Source organism: Ascaphus truei, chromosome 6, assembly GCF_040206685.1.
Source record: "Ascaphus truei isolate aAscTru1 chromosome 6, aAscTru1.hap1, whole genome shotgun sequence".
Lineage (NCBI taxonomy): Eukaryota > Metazoa > Chordata > Amphibia > Anura > Ascaphidae > Ascaphus > Ascaphus truei.
In genome coordinates this window covers 130,724,746-130,746,847 of record NC_134488.1, presented here as the reverse complement: position 1 = coordinate 130,746,847, position 22,102 = coordinate 130,724,746, and the positions used below count along the sequence as shown (strand labels likewise).

The 22,102-nt window shown below is 42.5% G+C and overlaps 1 protein-coding gene across 8 annotated transcripts in view; it reads left to right on the top strand.

Moving 5' to 3' along the window:
• Positions 1–22,102, top strand: part of LOC142497909 (sialic acid-binding Ig-like lectin 16) — a 242,733-nt gene that overhangs the window by 133,632 nt on the left and 86,999 nt on the right. For 7 of the 8 annotated variants that reach the window (XR_012802350.1, XM_075606330.1, XM_075606329.1 and 4 more), the window contains one exon: positions 19,702–19,749. The exons of the other annotated variant lie outside the window; for it this stretch is intronic. Coding sequence is in view for 6 of the 7 variants with exons in the window: in XM_075606330.1 (XP_075462445.1) it covers positions 19,702–19,749 (48 nt within the window). In the remaining variant the exon portion in view is untranslated. The remainder of the gene's footprint in view (positions 1–19,701; positions 19,750–22,102) is intronic. 8 annotated transcript variants of the gene reach the window in all.

Below are 22,102 nucleotides of genomic sequence, written 5' to 3'. Positions count from 1 at the left end.
CAAGACTAACCCTGACCTCAAGTACACCATACAATATCAACAATTACATCTATCTAATTTTAAAATACATTATACACACATTTATGCATAGCAGCATAGACAAATTAATTTAAAACACATCAAATCAAGCTTTTAAAACAACATCATTTCTTACCCTGTATGTATATATCTCTCTAGACATTCATACATACATACATACAGTGGCAAGAAATGATATACCACAAATAAAAAAATACACATGTTAAAAAACCTTTTAAAAAAATTAACAAGTTAAATAAAATACATTTCTTTAGTTCACTTAACATTACTTGACCCCACCGACTCCCGTTGAACAGCTTACTCACGAACCAATCCACCAGGCACAGGAACCCATAAAATAAAAAACCATAAAAAAAATAAACATTAAACTAAAAATCCAAATCAATCCACGGGTCTTCTAATTGTAATCCATCTTCATCTGTATTCTTCTTTCTTCTATCTTTTCCCGGGGTCTTCTTCCCGTCTTCGGCCACGCCCTGGTCTTCTTTCTTCAGTAGGAGGTCCTTCCTCCTCGGCGGCTGGCTTCAAAATGAGACGACATAGGCTTTTAAAGGCCTATGACGTCACATTTTCGTCATATGGTTCCCACGGCCCTGATTGGGCCGTGAAAACCATGTGTTTTGGCCGATAAAAAAAATGATGACGTCACTTAAAGGCAATGAAAGCACAGCCAATCAGAATGGCTTTGCTTCAATTGCCTTTAAGATGACGTCATGAAAAGAAACATGGCCATCCTCACATGGTACGGTAGCCAATCAGAGCGTGGGAACTCCTTCCCTACTCTGATTGGCTCTAGTATACCATGTGACAGAGGCTTGGGGGAGAACGGATGTGACGTCATTGAAAGCCTGTCACATGGTACTAGAGCCAATCAGAGTAGGGATAGACTTCCCACGCTCTGATTGGCTACCGTACCATGTGAGGACGGCCATGTTTCTTTTCATGACGTCATCTTAAAGGCAATTGAAGCAAAGCCATTCTGATTGGCTGTGCTTTCATTGCCTTTAAGTGACGTCATCATTTTTTTTTTTATCGGCCAAAACACATGGTTTTCACGGCCCAATCAGGGCCGTGGGAACCATATGACGAAAATGTGATGTCATAGGCCTTAAAAAGCCTATGTCGTCTCATTTTGAAGCCAGCCGCCGAGGAGGCAGGACCTCCTACTGAAGAAAGAAGACCAGGGCGTGGCCGAAGATGGGAAGAAGACCCCGGAAGAAGATAGAAGAAAGAAGAATACAGATGAAGATGGATTACAATTAGAAGACCCGTGGATTGATTTGGATTTTTAGTTTAATGTTTATTTTTTTATGATTTTTTATTTTATGGGTTCCTGTGCCTGGTGGATTGGTTCATGAGTAAGCTGTTCAACGGGAGTAGATGGGGTCAAGTAATGGTAAGTGAACTAAATAAATGTATTTTATTTAACTTGTTAATTTTTTTTAAAGGTTTTTTAACATGTGTATTTTTTTATTTGTGGTATATCATTTCTTGCCACTGTATGTATGTATGAATGTCTGGAGAGATATATACATACAGGGTAAGAAATGATGTTGTTTTAAAAGCTTGATTTGATGTGTTTTAAATTAATTTGTCTATGCTGCTATGCATAAATATGTGTATAATGTATTTTAAAATTAGATAGATGTAATTGTTGATATTGTATGGTGTACTTGAGGTCAGGGTTAGTCTTGGTTTTCAATTTTGTATTCTTGTTGGTACTTATATTTTTTCACAGGCTAAATTGTTATGTTAAAGGCTTGAATTTGTTAATTGTTTAATTGTTAGGGATGGAATGTAAATTGTTTAGGGATGTCATTAATGAATGGTAATTGATTTATGTTTACTGGATTGGTTAAAATTGTATACTTGTTGGGAGGTATTTGTATTTTGCTTGCAATGTTATTGTTAACATTCATTTGCAGAATGTATATGGTGCATAGCTTGTATGCATCATATATACAATGTAAATGCTACAGTGGCGACCAACTTTATTCTAACTCGGCTAGCTCCGCGAATTTCGGAATATCCCGGTGATGTGCGGTTTTGTATCATGTCGCCCGGGGTGTATTGCGTTATTTTCGCGGCTGTGATTTAAGCATTTTATTCCCGCTGGCTGCAATACTGCAATGCCGAGTAAAAACGCATGGGGGCGTTTGCGAGCTGTTGTCTTTGAAGCCGAGAAATTCATGAATTGTAATGCAGTATATACTGTATATATACAGTATATACTGTATAACAACAACCCCTATAACCCCTAAAATACACATACAGTACTGTATATGCACATCAATGATACTATAGGCCATTCCCTGGCGAGATGTGTTTGCAGCAGAGAGAGAACCGCTGCTCTCTCTGCGCAAACATCGGCACATTAAAAATTATTTAAAATACATTTTTATTCATAGTGTAGATGTGCAGGGGTTCTCCGGAGCTGAACCGCGTTGGTTTCAGGTCAGGGGACCCCCTACTTCCCGAGATACAGCCCCCTTTATGAGGTGCCGGTATCCCTCTGCATTTAAAGGGCCCGATCACGTGACCGCGGCATGTAAACAAAGCAGAGGGATACCGGCACCTCATAAAGGGGCCTGTATCTCGGGAAGCAGGGGGTCCCCAGACCTAAAACCAAAGCGGTTCAGCTCCGGAGACCCCCTGCACATCTACACTATGAATAAAAATTTATTTTAAATGTATTTATTTCTATTCATGTATTTATTTATTTAGATTTATTTATTAATTGTGCTGCTGCTGTGTGTGAATTTTTTTTATTGTGGGTAGCGGGGGTGGGTGAAGGGGGTATTAGCCCCAACGGTGGTTGTTTAGGGCTTGCGGGGGGTAGCGGGTGCACTTAAACCCTTCACGACCGTAGCGGTATTGACTGCTACGGTCGTGAAGGGGTTAAGTGCACCCGCAAACCCCCCGCAAGTCCTAAACTCACACCAAGGGCCAAATACCCCCTTCACCCACCCCCGCTACCCACAATAAAATAAAATCACGCACAGCAGCCCCACAATTAATAAATAAATCTAAATAAATAAATAAATACATGAATAGAAATAAATACATTTAAAATAAATTTTTATTCATAGTGTATAGACAGCACACTGCAAAGTTGATGTCAAAAAATGTATTGTGAAACACAGGGCCGCCAAAGTTTCTGTCCTCACAACGGGACCTTCCTCAGGGCAGTGCACAACAGACTAATACAAGCACCCATATATACCCCTAAAAACATACATGAAATCACCTGAAAACAATCATAGAAAATCCAAATTACAATCCCAGGTACAACCCATAACACGTCACAGCCAAACGAACATACTGATACTGACCAGCATCAATGAAACAACTTGATCTGAACCCTTGTATGATTGGTCACCTGTTATACGAATGCTGTCCACATAGTGACGTCACTGTGCAACCTGATTGCGTCTTGGTAACCATGGCTAAATATGCATAGTGTGCAACAAAAGAGAACGTGCATATACATCTAGATCTAAGTAAATACATGTGCAATAATCAGAGATGCTGCCCGCATTGACTCTACCAGATCGTGCTGTGTTGACAGCCAGAAAGACTCATTGTGACCGCATATGTGTCTATATGTCGTTCCTTTTGCAGCGTGTCAGTAGTATGATACATCACGTTTGTGCAACTTACTCCGAACTGCCCGATCGCGTCTCTGGCAGAGAGGGGGGTGCACGGCCTCTCACTTCACTACAGCGTGTGTGTGCAATGAACCCATAGCAACCTGATCACATTCCTTGCAAAGGGGGGGGGCGCCGTGCGTATTCTGTTAGTCTTTACTCCCGCGCGCATGCGCTGTGTATCCCTAGTGACTCGATCGCGTCCCTGGCTAAAGGGGGGTGGGGTACACCTGTAAGCGCACTAGCTCAACTCCTGTGCGCATGCGCAATGAACCCCTAGTGACGCGAACGCAACTCAACCAGAGAGGGGAGGGATGCGAACACCATAGGGTATAGGTATTTGCACATGCGTCGTGAACGCTCTAGCAACCCGACAGCGTCCGTGCCAACCATTGAAAAGGTGCGGACGTGGTTGTATTCGCTGATAAAACCCATGCTGCGATTTCTGCAAATGAATGTGAACAATATCATTGCAAGCTAAATACAAATACTGTACTCCAAACAAGTCAACTATTTTAACCAATCAAGTAAACAAAAATCAATATATAAATACCAACCAGAAAACAAAATTTAAAACCAAGGCTAACCCTTACAATATCAAGGATTACATCTATCTAATTGTAAAAAACATTATACTGTACACACATTGAAGCATTGCAATAAACAACATACAGTACAGTACATCCCCTGTATCTCCCTGCCTTGAGTGTAATCTGTGTAAAGCCCCCTCCCCCCTAATGTTTCTGTTAAATCTCCCTGCCTTGAGTGTAATCTGTTTAAAGCCCCCTCCCCCTAATGTTTCTGTTAAATCTCCCTGCCTTGAGTGTAATCTGTTTAAAGCCCCCTCCCCCCTAATGTTTCTGTTAAATCTCCCTGCCTTGAGTGTAATCTGTATAAAGCCCCCTCCCCCTAATGTGTCTGTTAAATCTCCCTGCCTGTGTTGCTGTGAGTGCAGTTTATGTAAATGTGGGGAGGGGGAGTGGGTTATAACCCCACCTCCTTGACTGTGATCTGTGTAAAGCCTCCTCCCCCTAATGTGTCTGTTAAATCTCCCTGCCTGTGTTGCTGTGAGTGCAGTTTATGTAAATGTGGGGAGGGGGGGGACCCGATGTGCATACTGTGAGGTCTAACCACCCTCACCCACTACCCACATACCGTTACCCCCCCATCCTGGCCATGGCCCCTCCGCTTCTGCAAAACAGACACAAAAATTAAAACATCCAAAGTAATGTCCCCTAACCCCATTTATCACCATAGCGGTTATTAACCGCTACAGTCATTAAGGGGTTAACCCACCCTCACCCACCACTCGGGATGCCTACATACCCTCCCACACTAACCCCTCACCCCGTGAGGCCTAACCCCCCTCACCCACTACCCACAAGGGAGGCCTACCCACATACCATTGGGGAACCCCCCCCACCCCCAGTACCCACAATAAAAACAATAGTGACCCACAATAAACATCATTATATTTATTAAATACATTACGCACCCCCTGTGCCCCCCCATAAATACAAGATTTATCCTTTTACAAACAGGGTTCATAACGCAGCCCCACGCGAGTCCCCGGTGGGATGGCGGGGCACCTGACAGACCTACAGGGTACCAGCAGCCCTTTTCAAACAGGTTCTGGAGGCCTTCTGGTGGGTCCCGCCAGCACCATCGCCCCTCAGGTGGTCTCCTTGGGTCACCATGGGCCACAATTGGGTCCCCACGGTAGGCCCAAGGATGTCTGGGAGCCCCGGGTCAGACCCACAGGTGTCTGCGGGGCCTCGGGTGGTTCCCACGGGGGTATCGGGAACTCACGGGTGCTCACTACGGGTCCGCGGTGCCCCCACAGATGTGAGGCCACCGCTTCATCCCCGCATGTGTCACCCGTGGGACCACCAGCCTGGTACCCGTGAGATACCAGAGGAAACCACAGGTGGTCTCCAGAGGTCTCACGCGGAACCACGGAACAAACCCTGAATGTAAAAAAAATAAACCTGGCCTATACATTCAATACATACACCTCCCCCCCCCAACACCTACTGCACCGACACACTTTATTCGAGCAAATACCCAGTATGTACCTGGCAGATACCTGGAATGCGCCGCTCCTCACCTCTGACAAGCCCCGTTGCGTTTGCCTTCCCAGCCTGGATTCATGCCTGGCTGACGGGCGGCTGATCTGTTAAATTATAATGATTAGGATTTAATAGGCTGCAATGCTTCGCGTGTCTACCAGATGGCATAAATTCATGAATTGTAATGCAGTATATATATATATACTGTGCAGTATTGCAGCTACCGGGAATAAAATGCTTCAATCCCTGCCTTGAAAATAACCCAATGCACTCGGGCAGAAAACAGTCACAAACCTCAATACACCCGGGTATACCTGAATTCGTGGGACTAGCCGAGCTCGAATAAAGTGTGTCGCCAGTGTACAGTACAATAATGTGCAAAATAACTATTATCCAGATATGGATAATAGATTAATTGCCCATTATTAAAAACATTAACTAGCATATTCAAATAAATAATAAAGTGCTACTGACCTCATCAAGAAGAAGTCTCCGTCGCCAGCAACATTCTTGTCTTGTCCACAAAATACATTGCCAAAACAAAGCCAATACATTGCAATTACATTCAGATATCAATTAACCCTTTAAACACCTTATCGGATAATAACCGCAAAGGTAATTAAGGGGTTAAGCCACACTGGCCCGATACCCACCCTTCACCCATGAATTTGTACAGTTGCTTCTTCATGCAACTATATATACAGTGTATATATATATATATATATATATATATATATATATATATATATATATACAGTATATACACACACATGATGAACCAATATACAAATAAATGTATAAGGGTTATCAAAACCATACTGTACTACAAATAACACTTCTCCATACAGACACACTACATTACAATGAATTTCCTTTAATAATCCTAACTGATCTTACAATCTAAATCATGAAATGCCAATAAAAAACCTCACATTCCAATCAATACATTGCATTTACATTGTATAAATGATGCATAAAATCTATGCACCATATACATTCTGCAAATGAATGTGAACAATATCATTGCAAGCTAAATACAAATACAGTACAGTACCTCCAAACAAGTCAACTTTTTTTAACCAATCAAGTAAACAAAAATCAATTAGCAATCATTATTTACATCCCTAAACAATTGACAGTCCATCCCGAGCAATGAAACAATTAACTAATTCACGCCTCGAGCAGAACAATTCAGCATGTGAAAAAATATAAGTACCAACCAGAATACAAAATTTAAAACCAAGGCTAACCCTGAACACAAGCACACAATATCAACAATTACATCTTTCTAAATTTTAAAATACTTTAAAAACACAATAAAGCATAGCAGCATAGACAAATTATGTTAAAACACATGAAAGAAAGCTTTTAAAACAACATCATTTCTTACCCTGTATGTATATATCTCTCTAGACATATATACATACATACATACAGTGGCAAGAAATGATATACCACAAAAAAAAATACACATGTTAAAAAAGTTTTTAAAAAAATTAACAAGTTAAATAAAATAAATTTCTTTAGTTCACTTACCATTACTTGCCCCCACCGACTCCCGTTGCGCACCTTACTCACGAACCAATCCACCAGGCACAGGAACCCATAAAATAAAAAAACATACAAAAAAATAAACATTAAACTAAAAATCCAAATCAATCCACGGGTCTTCTATTTGTAATCCATCTTCATCTTCATCTGTATTCTTCTTTCTTCTATCTTCTTCCGGGCGGGGTCTTCTTTCCATCTTCGGCCACGCCCTGGTCTTCTTTCTTCTCCGGAGGTCCTTCCTCCTCGGCGTCTGGCTTCAAAATGAGACGACATAGTCTTTTAAAGGCCTATGACGTCACATTTTCGTCATATGGTTCCCACGGCCCTGATTGGGCCGTAAAAACCATGTGTTTTGGCCGATAAAAATAAAAATGATGACGTCACTTAAAGGCAATGAAAGCACAGCCAATCAGAATGGCTTTGCTTCAATTGCCTTTAAGATGACGTCATTAAAAGAAACATGGCCGGCCTCACATGGTATGGTAGCCATTCAGAGCGTGGGAACTCCATCCCTACTCTGATTGGCTCTAGTATACCATGTGACAGAGGCTTGGGGGGAGAAAGGATGTGACGTACTACAGCCAATCAGAGTAGGGATGGAGTTCCCACGCTCTGATTGGCTCTAGTACCATGTGACAAGCTTTCAATGACGTCACATGCTTTCTCCCCCCAAGCCTCTGTCACATGGTATACTAGAGCCAATCAGAGTAGGGATGGAGTTCCCACGCTCTGATTGGCTACCATACCATGTGAGGCTGGCCATGTTTCTTTTAATGACGTCATCTTAAAGGCAATTGAAGCAAAGCCATTCTGATTGGCTGTGCTTTCATTGCCTTTAAGTGACTTCATCATTTTTATTTTTATCGGCCAAAACACATGGTTTTCACGGCCCAATCAGGGCCGTGGGAACCATATGACGAAAATGTGACGTCATAGGCCTTTAAAAGCCTATGTCGTCTCATTTTGATGTTTGGTGAGGGGTATGTCCCCAGGTCAGGTCTCAGCTGTCCCAAAAGGTATAGGTATGTAATCAAGATAAGTATTTGTAATCCGTGAGTATAAGAGCATATATAAGTGCTAGGGAGACTCTGTATAACAATCTAAGCATAGGTATAATTGTACCAGTAACGCTGAATGGCTAACTCAGATCTCCATATATGCCATAAAGGTGCTGAGTAAGTACCCAGCAAAACCAAAAGTACATACCATATCAGCCAGTGTCAGTCTCCCTTTGCAGCACAGCTCTATCCCAGCTGGGTGGGTGCGTCACGCCGAGCGTTGTGTAGAGAAGAGGTGGTCCCAGGGGTCCAATGGCGGAGCACTACCAAACAAACACTGGGGGCTGCAGTCAGTTGAAATAAAAACAAGATTTAATGCGTGGTCAATTAAAGTACATGGTTACTTTGACGCGTTTCGGGATATGCGTCCCTTTGTCAAAAAGTAAATTCGCGTCTGCCTGCTGATCACTTACATAACACATCCTCCGCCCCCGGCGATGACGTCACCGAGCTCAAAACTCGCGAGAGCCAGTCTGGGAGAGCCGCCCATTGGCTAACAAAGCCACCAATGAGAGGCCCTACCACAGACTCACTCCCTGTGAGCCGTAGGATCGGGAGATGCCGGCAAAAGAACAGCATGCAATGATAGTACAAAACACAGTGTGATTATATTAAAAACAAATATAGTCTATCCTTAATATTTAAAAACACGACTATAGAGGTGGTGGAACTGTCTGTTATATCAGGGAAATGGCAAATAATGGATTCTGAAAAAATAGTACAACACATAAATAGATAAACGGACAGAGCAGCATGGCAAAATATATATAGATATAACACATCTTTAACATCAATTATAATTAAAATATACGCAATAGAACTTTTGGACATATATGGTTAGTAAGTCTATATAAATACATTGGAATTGATGTAATGTGTATTAACTAGCAATTGTATAACTAGTAGGTGTAATTATATTAACCAGCTAATCAAGTCTCCCATGAACTCCTGCAACATGAGGAGAAAACATATTCTGCTTGGATAGATATTCCATATAGAGATAATATATGTAGTCTTATATAGAAATGAATAATAAATCCATTTAAAGGTATTTGTCAATGAAATAATAAGGTGTGTTATCATTGCTCTGAATATAAGAGTTCAATCCATGTGTCATACTGAATAATGAAAAAAAAAAAAAAAAAATTGGTACTGTACATGTCTAAAGCAGTATAGAACAATAGATAGGTATACTGGGAAAATCTATGTTGATTATACTAGGAAATGTTTAAGTTCCCAATCTAGATTCATGCCCCTGGGTGTCATGGCTCCAAGGGCATAAATCCAGAACATCTCTCTTTGGTTCAAGAGAGATTCCCTATCTCCTCCTCTGGAATTGGGATATATATGTTCAATTGCACTAAAACTAAAGTTCTCTACGGAACCGGACTGACATGTTAAAAAATGACGTGCTACCGGATATTTTTCATTTTTGTTGAGAATGGTTCTCACATGTTCTGTGATCCTCTCCTTCAGTGGGTGAATCGTCCTGCCCACGTAAGAGCTACCACATTTACATCTAAGTGTATAGACTACAAATTTGGTGTTGCACGTCATGAAGGATGATAAATTGTATTTTTTCTTTGTATATATGTTTTTAACATGTTTCACAGGAGAGGCATATTTGCACATTTTACAGTAACCACAATTGAAGAAGCCTTTTATCTTAGATTTTCTTTTCTTTCTTTCAGGGTCAAACAAACTGGGAGAAACTCTATTACCAATGGTTTGGGCTTTTCTAAAGACCATCTTTGGTCGATCTTGTATATAGTTTTCTAGATCTTTATCTATTTTTAATACATCCCAGTGTTTTGTCAGGATTGCTCTAATATGTTGTGCCTGCCTGGAGAAAGTAATAATGAATAGAGGTACATCTTCAATTTGATCGTGACAGGACTGACTACGAAAGGAATCAAGTGTACTGTATACATGGCAGAAACCTCCCTCTGCAAGGAATATGAACAGACAAGATAATATACAGAAGAAAAGTCCTAATCGCCGCCAGGAATATCAGAAGAAATCAACCCCCAAGAAATCCATTTTGAAAAGAAACCCAGAAATCTCTAGTATGTCGGATGTGTCCGATTATGAGACACAACAATCTACAGTCTCATTCTCTACTGACGATGAAGTAGATAGGGCGAGGGATAATACTGACTATGAAAACCGCCACAGCAAATCCTTACAGGACAATTCAACATCTTATGATTTAAGAAGCTCTAAATCGTCAAAAAACTACATAAAAGGACAAGGCGCTCATCCAAAAGCAGCGGCGCCAAGCCGTGGAAAGAGGGACTTTTGACCGGTCCAACCAATGTGGTCAATATCTCAGGGATCACACTTTCAGATGGGGAAATGGCAGTGCTGGAGAAAGGTCTCAACTTCGCTCTTAGTGGGGATTTTGACCTCTTCAGCACTGTCATTGACCTTCAGAAGTATTTAAGAAAATTATCCTTAAAGAAATTTTTCCTTTCCAGGGCTGATAAACATACTGCAACCTCTACACATGAGAATAAATGAGAGCAATGATTACACACCTTATTATTTCAATGACAAATACCTTTAAATGGATTTATTATTCATTTCTATATACGACTACATATATTATCTCTATATGGAATATCTATCCAAGCAGAATATGTTTTCTCCTCATGCTGCAGGAGTTCATGGGAGACTTGATTAGCTGGTTAATATGATTACACCTACTAGTTATACAATTGCTAGTTAATACACATTACATCAATTCCAATGTATTTATATAGACTTACTAACCATATATGTCCAAAAGTTCTATTGCATATATTTTAATTATAATTGATGTTAAAGATGTGTTATATCTATATATATTTTGCCATGCTGCTCTGTCCGTTTATCTATTTATGTGTTGTACTATTTTTTCAGAATCCATTATTTGCCATTTCCCTGATATAACAGACAGTTCCACCACCTCTATATTCGTGTTTTTAAATATTAAGGATCTAGATTATATTTGTTTTTAATATAATCACACTGTGTTTTGTACTATCATTGCATGCTGTTCTTTTGCAGGCATCTCCCGATCCTACGGCTCACAGGGAGTGAGTCTGTGGTAGGGCCTCTCATTGGTGGCTTTGTTAGCCAATGGGCGGCTCTCCCAGACTGGCTCTCGCGAGTTTTGAGCTCGGTGACGTCATCGCCGGGGGCGGAGGATGTGTTATGTAAGTGATCAGCAGGCAGACGCGAATTTACTTTTTGACAAAGGGACGCATGTCCCGAAACGCGTCAAAGTAACCATGTACTTTAATTGACCACGCATTAAATCTTGTTTTTATTTCAACTGACTGCAGCCCCCAGTGTTTGTTTGGTAGTGCTCCGCCATTGGACCCCTGGGACCACCTCTTCTCTACACAACGCTCAGCGTGATGCACCCACCCAGCTGGGATAGAGCTGTGCTGCCAAGGGAGACTGACACTGGCTGATATGGTATGTACTTTTGGTTTTGCTGGGTACTTACTCAGCACCTTTATGGCATATATGGAGATCTGAGTTAGCCATTCAGCGTTACTGGTACAATTATACCTATGCTTAGATTGTCATACAGAGTCTCCCTAGCACTTATATATGCTCTTATACTCACGGATTACAAATACTTATCTTGATTACATACCTATACCTTTTGGGACAGCTGAGACCTGACCTGGGGACATACCCCTCACCAAACATCAAAATGAGACGACATAGGCTTTTTAAGGCCTATGACATCACATTTTCGTCATATGGTTCCCACGGCCCTGATTGGGCCGTGAAAACCATGTGTTTTGGCCAATAAAAATAAAAATGATGAAGTCGCCTAAAGGCAATGAAAGCACAGCCAATCAGAATGGCTTTGCTTCAATTGCCTTTAAGATGACGTCATTAAAAGAAACATGGCTGGCCTCACATGGTATGGTAGCCAATCAGAGCGTGGGAACTCCATCCCTACTCTGATTGGCTCTAGTATACCATGTGACAGAGGCTTGGGGGGAGAAAGGATGTGACGTCATTGAAAGCTTGTCACATGGTACTAGAGCCAATCAGAGCGTGGGAACTCCATCCCTACTCTGATTGGCTGTAGTACGTCACATCCTTTCTCCCCCCAAGCCTCTGTCACATGGTATACTAGAGCCAATCAGAGTAGGGATGGAGTTCCCATGCTCTGATTGGCTACCATACCATGTGAGGCCGGCCATGTTTCTTTTAATGACGTCATCTTAAAGGCAATTGAAGCAAAGCCATTCTGATTGGCTGTGCTTTCATTGCCTTTAAGTGACGTCATCATTTTTATTTTTATCGGCCATAACACATGGTTTTCACGGCCCAATCAGGGCCGTGGGAACCATATGACAAAAATGTGATGTCATAGGCCTTAAAAAGCCTATGTCGTCTCATTTTGAAGCCAGACACCGAGGAGGAAGGACCTCCGGAGAAGAAAGAAGACCAGGGCGTGGCCGAAGATGGAAAGAAGACCCCGCCCCGCCCGGAAGAAGATAGAAGAAACAAGAATACAGATGAAGATGAAGATGGATTACAAATAGAAGACCCGTGGATTGATTTGGATTTTTAGTTTAATGTTTATTTTTTTGTATGTTTTTTTATTTTATGGGTTCCTGTGCCTGGTGGATTGGTTCGTGAGTAAGGTGCGCAACGGGAGTCGGTGGGGGCAAGTAATGGTAAGTGAACTAAAGAAATGTATTTTATTTAACTTGTTAATTTTTTTAAAAGCTTTTTTAACATGTGTATTTTTTTTTGTGGTATATCATTTCTTGCCACTGTATGTATGTATGTATATATGTCTAGAGAGATATATACATACAGGGTAAGAAATGATGTTGTTTTAAAAGCTTTCTTTCATGTGTTTTAACATAATTTGTCTATGCTGCTATGCTTTATTGTGTGTTTAAAGTATTTTAAAATTAGAAAGATGTAATTGTTGATATTGTGTGCTTGTGTTCAGGGTTAGCCTTGGTTTTAAAGTTTGTATTCTGGTTGGTACTTATATTTTTTCACATGCTGAATTGTTCTGCTCGAGGCGTGAATTAGTTAATTGTTTCATTGTTCAGGATGGACTGTCAATTGTTTAGGGATGTAAATAATGATTGCTAATTGATTTTTGTTTACTTGATTGGTTAAAAAAGTTGACTTGTTTGGAGGTACTGTACTGTATTTGTATTTAGCTTGCAATGATATTGTTCACATTCATTTGCAGAATGTATATGGTGCATAGATTGTATGCATCATTTATACAATGTAAATGCAATGTATTGATTGGAATGTGAGGTTTTTCATTGGCATTTGATGATTTAGATTGTAAGATCAGTTAGGATTATTAAAGGAAATTCATTGTAATGTAGTGTGTCTATATGGAGAAGTGTTATTTGTAGTACACTATGGTTTTGATAACCCTTCCACATTTATTTGTATATTGGTTCATCATGTGTGTGTATATACTGTATATATATATATATATATATTTATATATATATATATATATATATATATATATATATACACATCTGTATATCTGTGTGTGTATATATTTATATATACTGTATATATAGTTGCATGATGAAGCAACTGTACAAATTCATGGGTGAAGGGTGGGTATCGGGCCAGTGTGGCTTAACCCCTTAATTACCTTTGCGGTTATTATCCGATAAGGTGTTTAAAGGGTTAATTGATATCTGAATGTAATTGCAATGTATTTTGTGGACAAGACAAGAATGTTGCTATCGACGGAGACTTCTTCTTGATGAGGTCAGTAGCACTTTATTATTTATTTGAATATGCTAGTTAATGTTTTTAATAATGGGCAATTAATCTATTATCCATATCTGGATAATAGTTATTTTGTACATATTTGTACTGTAGGTGTTGGGGGGGGGGGGTTATGTATTGAATGTGTAGGCCAGGTTTATTTTTTTTACATTCAGGGTTTGTTCCGTGGTTCCGCGTGTGTCCTCTGGAGACCATGGGTACCAGGCTGGTGGTTCCACGGGTGACACATGCGTGGATGAAGCGGTGGCCTCACATCTGTGGGGGCACCGCGGACCCGTAGTCTGCGGGTATGAAGCTGTGTGGTCCCACTTCTGTGGGGGCACCGCCGACCCGTAGGTGCGGGGATGAAGATGTGTGGTCCCACTTCTGTGGGGGCACCGCAGACCCGTAGAGAGCACCCGTGAGTTCCCGAAACCACCGTGGGAACCACCCGAGGCCCCGCAGACACCTGTGGGTCTGACCCGGGGCTCCCAGACATCCTTGGGCCTACTGTGGGGACCCAATTGTGGCCCATGGTGACCCAAGGAGACCACCTGAGGGGCGATGGTGCTGGCGGGACCCACCAGAAGGCCTCCACAACCTGTTTGAAAAGGGCTGCTGGTACCCTGTAGGTCTGTCAGGTGCCCCGCCATCCCACCGGGGACTCGCGTGGGGCTGCGTTATGAACCCTGTTTGTAAAAGGATAAATCTTGTATTTATGGGGGGGCACAGGGGTTGGGTAATGTATTTAATAAATATAATGATGTTTATTGTGGGTCACTATTGTTTTTATTGGGGGTATTGGGGGTGGGGGGGGGGGTTCCCCAACGGTATGTGGGTAGGCCTCCCTTGTGGGTAGTGGGTGAGGGGGGTTAGGCCTCACGGGGTGAGGGGTTAGTGTGGGAGGGTATATAGGCATCCAGAGTGGTGGGTGAGGGTGGGTTAACCCCTTAATGACTGTAGCGGTTAATAACCGCTATGGTGATAAATTGGGTTAGGGGACATTACTTTGGATGTTTTAATTTTTGTGTCTGTTTTGCAGAAGCGGAGGGGCCATGGCCAGGATGGGGGGGTAACGGTATGTGGGTAGTGGGTGAGGGTGGTTAGACCTCACATTATGCACATCGGGCCCCCCCCCCTCCCCACATTTACATAAACTGCACTCACAGCATCACAGGCAGGGAGATTTAACAGACACATTAGGGGGTGGGGGCTTTACACAGATCGCAGTCAAGGAGGTGGGGTTATAACCCACTCCCCCTCCCCACATTTACATAAACTGCACTCACAGCAACACAGGCAGGGAGATTTAACAGACACATTAGGGGGAGGGGGCTTTATACAGATTACACTCAAGGCAGGGAGATTTAACAGAAACATTAGGGGGGAGGGGGCTTTAAACAGATTACACTCAAGGCAGGGAGATTTAACAGAAACATTAGGGGGGATGGGGGCTTTAAACAGATTATACTCAAGGCAGGGAGATTTAACAGAAACATTTGGGTGGTAGGGGCTTTACACAGATTACACTCAAGGCAGGGAGATACAGGGGATGTACTGTACTGTATGTTGTTTATTGCAATGCTTCAATGTGTGTACAGTATAATGTTTTTTACAATTAGATAGATGTAATCCTTGATATTGTAAGGGTTAGCCTTGGTTTTAAATTTTGTTTTCTGGTTGGTATTTATATATTGATTTTTGTTTACTTGATTGGTTAAAATAGTTGACTTGTTTGGAGTACAGTATTTGTATTTAGCTTGCAATGATATTGTTCACATTCATTTGCAGAATGTATATGGTGCATAGATTTTAAGCATCATAAATACAATGTAAATGCAATGTATTGATTGGAATGTGAGGTTTTTCATTGGCATTTGATGATTTAGATTGTAAGATCAGTTAGGTTTATTAAAGGAAATTCATTGTAATGTAGTGTGTCTGTATGGAGAAGTGTTATTTGTAGTACAGTATGGTTTTGATCACCCTTCTACATTTATTTGTATATTGGTTCAATTAACACATCAACCGCGCGTCAGCCGGTTATATATATATATATATATATATATATATATATATACAGTGTTCGACAAACCTATACATTTGCTCGCCCCGGGCAAGTGGATTTACTGCTGCGGCCGAGTTTATTCGAGCATTTGCCCGTTCTCGGCCGCAGCAGTAACCTGGCGCGCGCCAGAGGGTGCCGGGCGCGCGCCGAAGACACGGAGGAGCGCCCTCCGATCGGGGCTTTCTCCCTCCCGCTGCCGGGTCCGCCGGGTCCCCCGGAACCCCCTGCCGCCGTCCCCCACATAGCGGGACACCAGGGCTCCCTCGGGGAGCCCTGGACGCGCGTGCAGGGCGCAGGCACCCGATGACGCGTGACCGCATGCCGGGGCATCCTAAGGCTTGCAGAGCTAGCCGCACTCAAATAAAATGTGCAGCCTCTGTAACATCGTGGTGAGCTCCTATTGGCCCAAGCAGCATACGTTTGGTACTAGGTGGCGAGTAGATTTTTTTGTGTGGCAAGTAGATTTTTTGGTGATTTGTCAACCACTGTGTATATATACACAGTATATATATATATATTTGCATGATGAAGCCACTGTAAAAATTCATGGGTGAAGGGTGGGTATCGAGCCAGTGTGGCTTAACCCCTTAATTACCTTTGCGGTTATTATCCGATAAAGTGTTTAAGGGGTTAATTGATATCTGAATGTAATTGCAATGTATTGGCTTTGTTTTGGCTATGTATTTTGTGGGCAAGACAAGGATGTTGGTGGCGACGGTGACTTCTTATTGATGAGGTCAGTAGTACTTTATTTATTTGAATATGCTAGTTAATGTTTTTAATAATGGGCAAATACTGCGTGAGACCTCTGGAGACCACCTACGGTCTCCTCGGGTATCTCACGGGTATCAGGCTGGTGGTTCCACGGGTGAAACATGCGGGGATGAAGCGGTGGCCTCACATCTATGGGGGCACCGCGGACCCGTAGTCTGCGGGGATGAAGCGGTGGTCCCACATCCGTGGGGGCACCGCTGACCCAGAGGTGCGGGGATGAAGCGGTGGTCCTACATCTGTGGGGGCACCGCGGACCTGTAGTGAGCACTCGTGAGTTCTCCAGACCCCCGTGGGAACCACCCGAGGCCCAGCAGACACCTGTGGGTCTGACCCGGGGCTCCCAAACATCCTTGGGTCTACCGTGGGCACCCAATTGTGGCCCACGGTGACCAAGGAGACCACCTGGGGGCCATGGCACTTGGCAGGACCCACCAACAGGCCTCCAGAACCTGTTTGAAAAGGGCTGCTGGTACCCTGTAGGTCTGTCAGGTGCCCCGCCAGCCCACCGGGGACTCGCGTGGGGCTGTGTTATGAACCCTGTTTGGAAAAGGATAAATCTTGTATTTATGGGGGGGCACAGGGGGTGGGTAATGTATTTAATAAATATAATTATGCTTATTGTGTGTCACTGTATTGTTTTTATTGTGGGTACTGGGGGTGGGGGGGAGGTTCCCCAACGGTATGTGGGTAGGCCTCCCTTGTGGGTAGTGAGTGAGGGTGGTTAGGCCTCACGGGGTGGGGGGTTAGTGTGGGAGGGTATGTAGGCGTCCCGAGTGGTGGGTGAGGGTGTTAACCCCTTAATGACTGTAGCGGTTATTAACCGCTATGGTGATTAAGGGGTTAGGGGACATTACATTGGATGTTTTCATTCTTGTGTCTGTTTTGCAGCACCGGAGGGGGCATGGGCAGGATGAAGAGGAGGATGGCCTTCATCGTGGCAGCCGGAGATAGGTGAGTGCTATATGTATTTAATGTATTTATTGCTGTTTATGTATTTAAAATGGGCACATTCACTATTATCCCTTTGTGGATAATAGTAATGGTGGCCATTACTATACTGTATGTGTTAAGGGGGGGGGGGTTATTTCTTTATAAGTATGTTTGTGTTTAGACATTCATTTGGGGGGGCACATAATTAGTACTGCAAGCCTGCGGGTAACACCGCCGGCCTATAGTATCATTGATGTGCATATATGTGTATGTTAGGGGTTGTTGGGGTTATATATATATATATATATATATATATATATATATATATATATATATATATATAGTCAGATAAGGCAGTTGGCACTCCAATAGGTGCTGGTAAGCCACAGGTGCACGTCCCATATAGAGAATGTAGTTATACGTTACCGTTCCAAGGATTGGTAAACAAGAGACAGCACTCAATGTTGAAAATCAAAGTGTATTAGTGAAAGCAAAAATACATCCAGAAACCCAACGTTTCGGTCCTACAGAATGGGATCTTCCTGAGGAAGGTCCCATTCTGTAGGACCGAAACGTTGGGTTTCTGGATGTATTTTTGCTTTCACTAATATACTTTGATTTTCAACATTGAGTGCTGTCTCTTGTTTACCAATCCTTGGAACGGTAACGTATAACTATATATATATATATATATATATATATATATATATATATATATATATTTATTTATATAGAGATATTTATTTATTTAGATTTATTTATTTATTTAGTGTGGGGCTGCTGTGTGTGATTATTTTTTATTGAGGGTAGTGGGGGTGGTTGAAGGGGGTATTAGCCTCAACGGTGGTTGTTTAGGGCTTGCGGGTGGGTAGCGGGAGGCCTTAACCCCTTCATGACCGTAGCGGTATTAACTGCCGGCTGCCGATAATTTTTTATCGGGAAGAAAAGTTGCCAATAATTCCCACTTATCGGCACTTACTGAATCGGGAGGGCAAAAAATGCCGATAAAAGCCTTATCGGCGCTTACTGCATAGAGCCCCAAATACTAATCAGCAGACTCTGCCACTCTAATTGTTACCTGAGGGTAGAGAATCATCAAACTGGAGTGGTTTGTAAGTGTTATGTCTACACCTACAAACAATGCAGATACTTAATTTGGTAGACTGGTCGTTGCCCCTGATTTAATTATGGGGCTACCCATAGAGTCCCAGTACACATGGGCTAATTAGCTGGGGGGCATGGGTTAATCTGTGTCTCCACGTTAGGGATTGGACTCAGATAATTGTTCACTAATAGTCTGCATTCAATGTTAACAATAGGGTTACACAGGTATATAAACTGTGTCAACCCTACAGTTTTTAGTTCTTCTTCTGATACCATCTTGAATGTCACCGGATTGCTGGAGAATTTCTAGCTGATACTTCTCCATTCCCCAACCCTAAGTAAGTGTTACCTTCTTGTCTGTTAATTGTACTATATTGCTGTGTTCACCTTATTTAAGGAATAAATTATATTTTATTATATCTAAGCCTCGTTCAGTTCAACCCAGATATTTGGTGTTCATTATATCTTGTCATAAGCTACCGTGACAGTTAGTTTATAGGGTGCAGGTAATCTGAATCTGCCAGTCAGGTGTGTTTGGGCACTAATCCCCATCAATGTCCTCAACGACTGCATCGGACCATACAGAATGAAACCCTTAGTTAAGATTGAGCAACTGTATCACTTCGATATCTGTCATTACAAAATCCATTTAATGATATATGTTAAGTACCAATGTTCTCTAATTACAGATTCCCCCAGAACACCAGAAATCAGCATTACTATTTACAGGCATAAGGGTACGATAATTACTTATTGTTTTAATATGTCCTATAAATTTGGATTCTGTGACACACTCAATAGGAATCACACTAAAGTCAAATTGACATTTGAATCCGTGTTTTGTTTTTGCAGGCATGAATGTGCATACTGTTACACGACAAAGGGGTTACTCCCGAAACAGTGTATTTCTATATATATATACAAAAATAGAAAATCCGCAGCACTCACAAATAGAAAAAGGTTATTTATTTCTCAGTAAATCATTAGGCCGTCAGACAATTCCAGAGCGACGTACGTTTCAGACCTCAAGGTCTTTTCTCAAGCTCTGTATTTTAGACTTTATTTACATTATGTGGTATTTTCCTTCATTAGCCTTGATCACGCTTATGAGATAGTCCAGACCACATATACTGTATCTACGTGTGATGCCTTGCTACATACTGTTGTAACGGTATTTTCCCTGGGCCCTTCTGATCCTGACCCATATGTAAGAAAATCCCCCAATTACATGGATGTGTATGTGTGGTGCACCTGCTGGCTTACAGGACTCCTGAGTCTCCCGCTGGATGTTAAAGGGAATATCACCATGACAGGCGTCTGAGGTAGTGTCTCTGAGTCCTACTCACATTCGATGCAGCGCCTCCACCCCATCAGGATCTCTGCGGCCACAGGGGGATGTATCTGATGGGGAACTCCTTCTTGGTGCCTCCTTCTGCAGAATGACTCCACACTCACACAGAAGGGATGTTGTGAACAAGGGTATCTTTATTGTCATCATTCTAGGCAGACTGCCCCTCATAGCGGTCGTGCTTAGCCGCTCTTCTTGTTGAAGTACCCCCCTTCAGAAGGTTCCTCCTCTCTCAATAGAGTTGGTTCACCTCTCCCCTGAGGGAGATTACCATCTGTGTCAGGTCCCTGAACACAGTGTGAAGTCAACTTGCACTTGACTCTGACAGCCTTGAACTGCTGCAGACCCTCCTTGTTAACACCACTAGAACTTAGACTTAACCTAACTTTAGGCAGTTCTGTGTCTTATATAGACTCAGAAAACAGACACACCTCCGTGTCACTAACAGTGGGCACAGAGCATGTTATCACTTCCCTTTGCTACATAGGACACTTCACCAGGGTGTGAGGGCAAATCTCCATGATTGTTGCTGGCAACCCTGCATACATACCAGGTTTAATGCCAGCATGAGAAAGAGATGTACACCATTTTTACACTTGGCTACAATCTCCCCCTGGTGGAACCCAACGACCCGGCTGGGATCTAAATTTGTGGAACCTTCTTTCAGGTAGCACTGCAAAAGACAACATAACAACATATTATCATAGAAATACATTATTTCACACCTCATTGTTTCTGCATAAACATAATTGCATACAGTACATTCTGACCTGCAGACTACACTGCTCCTAAGGAGAACCCACATTAATAATAGTGCCTAGGGTCTGGTTTCTGCACCTTCCTACCATTGGTATCTTTTACAGTCACACTGTATGTTCTAGGTGGCCCATTCTCTGGCCTATACTCCATCCTGTCCATGAAGATGTTGCGCCCAACACTCCATACTCTCATAAGATGGGAGATTCGCTCTTCAGTTTTGAATCCTGCATAACCACCTGATTTGCTCATAATGTACTCCTCCACAGTTTCCCTCAACCACGTATCCTTATTATCATCAATCTCCTGCATCAAGGATTCAGGCACGTAGGGATACTCTAGGCCATGGGACTTTTTGTACTTAATTACAATGGCTCTCTCAGCCCTGCTAGTGCAGATGACCTTCTTATTGCCTGCCCTGCCTGGCAGTACCCACGATAATGGCTCATCAGGGTCAACTAGGTCACGAAATATAGACGACCCTCGAGGAGTAACTAACCCCTTGTGGATATCATACCACCTTTTTCGGAGCTCCTCGAAGCACTCTTCTTCAGAGAACTCACCTATGGCCCACCAGTAGTCCACTATTCCATCCCTCTTCAGTATGAACCGTGTATGGTCCAACCAGGCCTCATACCCCTCAAACATGGGCGCCCACCACCTGGTTTCTCTCTCTTTAACCCACTCTATTATGGCTACAGTATGCTCCCTCTCTTCCGGTTCTCCCCCTGAAGAAATTCCGGATATCCCTGTGGACCTAGAATTGGACCCAAGGCGCTTAGGCCTACACCTTACATTAAGAGTACTATTATTATCACTAGTGCTTGATGACATTTTGCGCAAAGACATTTCTCTCCCCGATCCCTCGTCAGAGGTGAAACAGTCCCCCCAGTCCAAATTCGAACCAGTCCTTTCATCGGATGTGTCTTGTGACTCCCCAGACAACCCTTGGCTCGACTGGGACCCAGATGAGGAGGTGACAAGGG